Source organism: Mastomys coucha, unplaced genomic scaffold (assembly GCF_008632895.1).
Source record: "Mastomys coucha isolate ucsf_1 unplaced genomic scaffold, UCSF_Mcou_1 pScaffold11, whole genome shotgun sequence".
Taxonomy (NCBI): domain Eukaryota; kingdom Metazoa; phylum Chordata; class Mammalia; order Rodentia; family Muridae; genus Mastomys; species Mastomys coucha.
This window is the reverse complement of record NW_022196893.1, coordinates 6719401-6723405: the sequence shown is the minus strand read 5'-3', so window position 1 is coordinate 6723405 and position 4005 is coordinate 6719401. Positions and strand designations below refer to the sequence as shown.

The window sequence follows — 4005 nt, the reverse complement described above, 5'->3', positions numbered from 1 at the left end:
AGACTGTTAGCAACAACTAACAGAACAGGTATCAACAGGATTTGAGGGGACAGTACTTCCTGGTAAACAGATCACACTGATGAAAAAAAGAATGCCTGCTAATTTTAAAACAGCAACACAGAATGGTAACAAAGACTTTGGAGCACACATCTATCTGTAGTCCCAGCACTTAGGAGGCTATGGGAAGCCTGTGAGTTTGAAGCTAGCCTGGACAAACAAATAAAAAACCAGACAGAAAAAGAATATGTCAGTTACACAGACTTGGGTTTTTTGCTTTGTTTATTGTCATGTGTGAGACACTAGGGATATAGGAATCACTGACACATCATTACTGTCCTCGGGAAACAGCATAATGGGAAAGAGAAAATTCATGATTGTGGTATTTAAAGCAAGTACAGTAGCAGTGGGAAACACTGAGCAACAGAGGCGCAAGACACAAACCCAGCTCAGTACTAGATTGGGCATGACGCCTGAGAGTCCCCACATAATGAACTGGAGACACCCCAGGACCGGAGTGGGAGCAGCCTGGAGGATGTGGGTGACAAGCACATCAACTGCATTATCAGGCATCAAATAGTTGAGGAAGTAAAGGCCAGAGACTAAACCCCATGGCTCGGAGAGGAGTCCCAGACAATAGGGAACCAATTTGTAGTTTTACATGAGAAAAGCCCCTTTCTCTAACCTTTCAGATGAGGAACCACTTCTCAAGCAATAAGACAGCTCTTCTCGGCAGATTTAACTTGAGGGTGTGTTGTAACTCCAAATAAAATCTAGAAAATTCTCTAGAGGCTCTTCCTCAGTGTACAGCTCAAGATCAGCTGTCTAGTCCTTCGGCTTGCCTGCCCTGGTGACAGACAGACCAAAACCAGCCCATCTATGATTTGAAAAACTGTGACAATCCATCTTTTAGGCCATATATGTATTAAGTATGCCCATTTACAAGCACCACCTGACTCAGAGTGACTGTCTTATAAATTATCTCCACAACACTCCTGATCTGTAGACCTCTTTGCTAAATGAACAGAGGTCTCACTCGGGGAAAGATCCTCCTGGTGGACAAGATCTGGGGGTGGGGTAAGATCTTTCCCAACCTGGCTGTGCTTGTAGAGCTTCTCTTCTGTGTGCATCTTCTGGTGCTGAAGGAAGCTGGATCTCTGAATAAAGCCTTTCCCGCAGTAACTGCACACGTAGGGTTTCTCTCCAGTATGGACAATCTGATGCAGCAATAGCTTCGAACTCTGGATGAAGGCCTTCCCACAGTCTTTGCACTCAAAGGGTCTGTCTCCAGTGTGGATCTTCTGGTGCTCGGTGAGGTGGGCCTTCTGCAGAAAAGCCTTCCCACACTCTTTACATTCATACACCCGCTCACCAGTGTGGATTTTCTGGTGCCGTATGAGGTATGAGCTCAGAAAGAACGCCTTCCCACACTCGTTACACTCATAGAGTTTTTCTCCACTGTGGATTCTCTGGTGCTGAGTGAAGTTGGATGTCTGACTGAAGCGCTTCCCACACTCATTGCATACATAAGGCCGTTCTCCAGTATGAATTCTCTGATGCTGAATGAGCTTCGAGCTTCGAATAAAGGCCTTCCCACACTCGTGACACTCAAAGGGTCTCTCTCCAGTGTGAATTCTCTGGTGCTCAATGAGGTCCGAGCGGTGTCGGAAGGCTTTGCCACAGTCTCTGCACTCATACTGTTTAACTTCTGTGTGGATCTGGTAATGGCGGATAAGGCTTGAGCTCCGAATGAAGGATTTTCCACACTCATTACACTCATAGGGTCTTTCTCCTGTATGAATTCTTTGATGGCGAATGAGTAAGGAGCTCTGGCTAAAGCCTTTCCCACACTCTTTGCATTCAAAAGGCCTCTCTCTGGTATGAACTCTCTGGTGCCGAAGCAGGTCTGAACTGTGACAAAATGCTTTTCCACACTGTGCACACTTGAACGGCTTTTCTCCTGTATGGACATGCTGATGCTCCATGAGGTTTGCATAACGAATGAAGTCTTTCCCACACACACTGCACACACAGAGTCTGTCCCCAGTGTGGACTCTCTGGTGTTCAGTGAGGAGGGAGGATTGACTGAAGCCTTTCCCACAATGATCACATTTACAAGGCTTCTCCCTTGAGGGAGGAATCTGATGTGGAACTATGTCTGAATTAAATGGGAAGCTTTTGTCATCAACACCACAGGACTGGGTCTCCCCTTCTATAAGCTCTCTCTGAAATATAAGGAGGTTTGAGTTGAGAATGGGATTTCTTCCTGACTTACTACATGTTTGGGCTGTGTCTCTTGTTTGAATCTTCCAGTGGGTCACTGTCATTTGATTGAAGCTCCCGTCCTGAGAGGAGAGACTCTCCAGGCTCCGCTTTTCTGGGTTCCCCAAGAGCTGTGCCAATCTGTCTTCATGAAATTCCCTGGACTCAGAGGCAGAGGGCTCCAGCACTGTGAGTTTGTCTGACATCATCTTATGTGAATTTTCATCCCCTGAAATCACCTTCTTGCCACCAGCCCCTATAGTAGAATCTGAAATGAGAAAAGAAGTTGGTCTTTCCCCTTTGTTAATAAGAGGGTGCTGACCTGGCCGAAGGATAAAGTTAAACTGCCATCCAACTGAGAGGGGAAGCATTTCCTCTGCCCACATTTCGGACCTTTACTGTTACTAGCTTTCATTGAGCCCCAATCAGCCACCCATACGGGAAGGCTTCCTGTAGCCCTACCTGTGATATGTCCAACCTTAGGACAAATAGGCTGTGCTACATAGCACTTGTGCCCTGCATGGGCAACAGAGGGATAGGGATATAGTCAGGACTCTACTTAACAATCAAGACATGTAATTCCAAGATCACTCAAATAAAATCTATCACTCCTGCCCACCACCCTCATTCACATTCTGCATTTTGTGAGCCATATCTTGTCCCTACCCAGAATGCATCCCACTTTAGGATATTTGTAGCATGCAGGGCCTTAGTGCTAGCAGCATTTCTGACCTATAGAGACTGAGCCTGATGCTAAGAACCCAATTAGAATCTCCACACTTCTAAGTGGCCTTATAATCTAGTTCCCTCCGTGAAATCCCTTGATGACTGGAATGATGCCAGTGGTCCCTGTCCTAGGCCTCACTGGCACAATGCTCACACTTTATATATACTTAGCCCCATAAATGGTTGGATTCTCTACTCAAAACTTAGCCTACCTCAGATAAAAAATTAACAAAACAAAATCAAACAAACCCTACATCTGTATCAAACATGAACATGTCCCTTTTTTTTTGGTGGGGGGGAGAGTCATTATTCCTTGAAAACGACATACTTACCTATGTGTCACAATGTATTAGGTATGATAAGTAATAGAGATGATTTTAAAGAAAGAAAGCTGTGAGCAGAGAGCATATAATCATTACATATTTTCTCTTTAAGGCAGGGTCTCAGTCTGTGGCACTGGCTGGCTTAGAATTCACGATATGGACCAAGCTGGTCTCAAACTCAGGAAGATCCACCTGCTTCCGCCTCCCGGGTGTTCAGATTAAAGGTGTATGTCATCGCTCTGGCATCGACAACATTTTAAGAAACTCAAGCAAGCATTCTTTGATTTCAGTGCCTGCAGTGAGGAAGTAGCATAGAATCCTTTCTTGCAACTCACCTGCCCTTTTCTTCCCAGCACCTACTATGAGACCAGCTCTGGCTAGATCCCACCTGTTTCGGATCTGTCTGAACTCTTGCTCCCTACAGATAGTCCTGATGCCCTAAGAGTGTGTCAGCCATGTTTTACACTCACACAACTCTTCCTTTTTTTGGGTGGGACAGGGTTTCTCTGTATAACCCTTGCTGTCTTGGAACTCATTCTGTAAATCTCCCCCCCCCCCACACACACACAGATAAAACACTCATATGCATAAAAGAAGTATTTAAGAGTTAGAGAAAGGACCAAAGGAGTTGAAAGGTTTGCAGCCCCTTAGGATGAACAACAATATGAACTAACTAGTACCCTCAGAGCTCCCAGGG

General features: G+C 45.4%; 1 protein-coding gene across 1 annotated transcript in view; it reads right to left on the bottom strand.

Moving 5' to 3' along the window:
• Positions 1-261: 261 nt before the first annotated feature.
• The window catches only part of Znf623 (zinc finger protein 623), a 9354-nt gene continuing 5610 nt past the window's right edge, over positions 262-4005 (bottom strand). The window contains exon 2 of the mRNA XM_031346515.1: positions 262-2527. Within this exon, the coding sequence (XP_031202375.1) occupies positions 969-2468 (1500 nt within the window). The 5' untranslated portion in view covers positions 2469-2527 and the 3' untranslated portion in view covers positions 262-968. The remainder of the gene's footprint in view (positions 2528-4005) is intronic.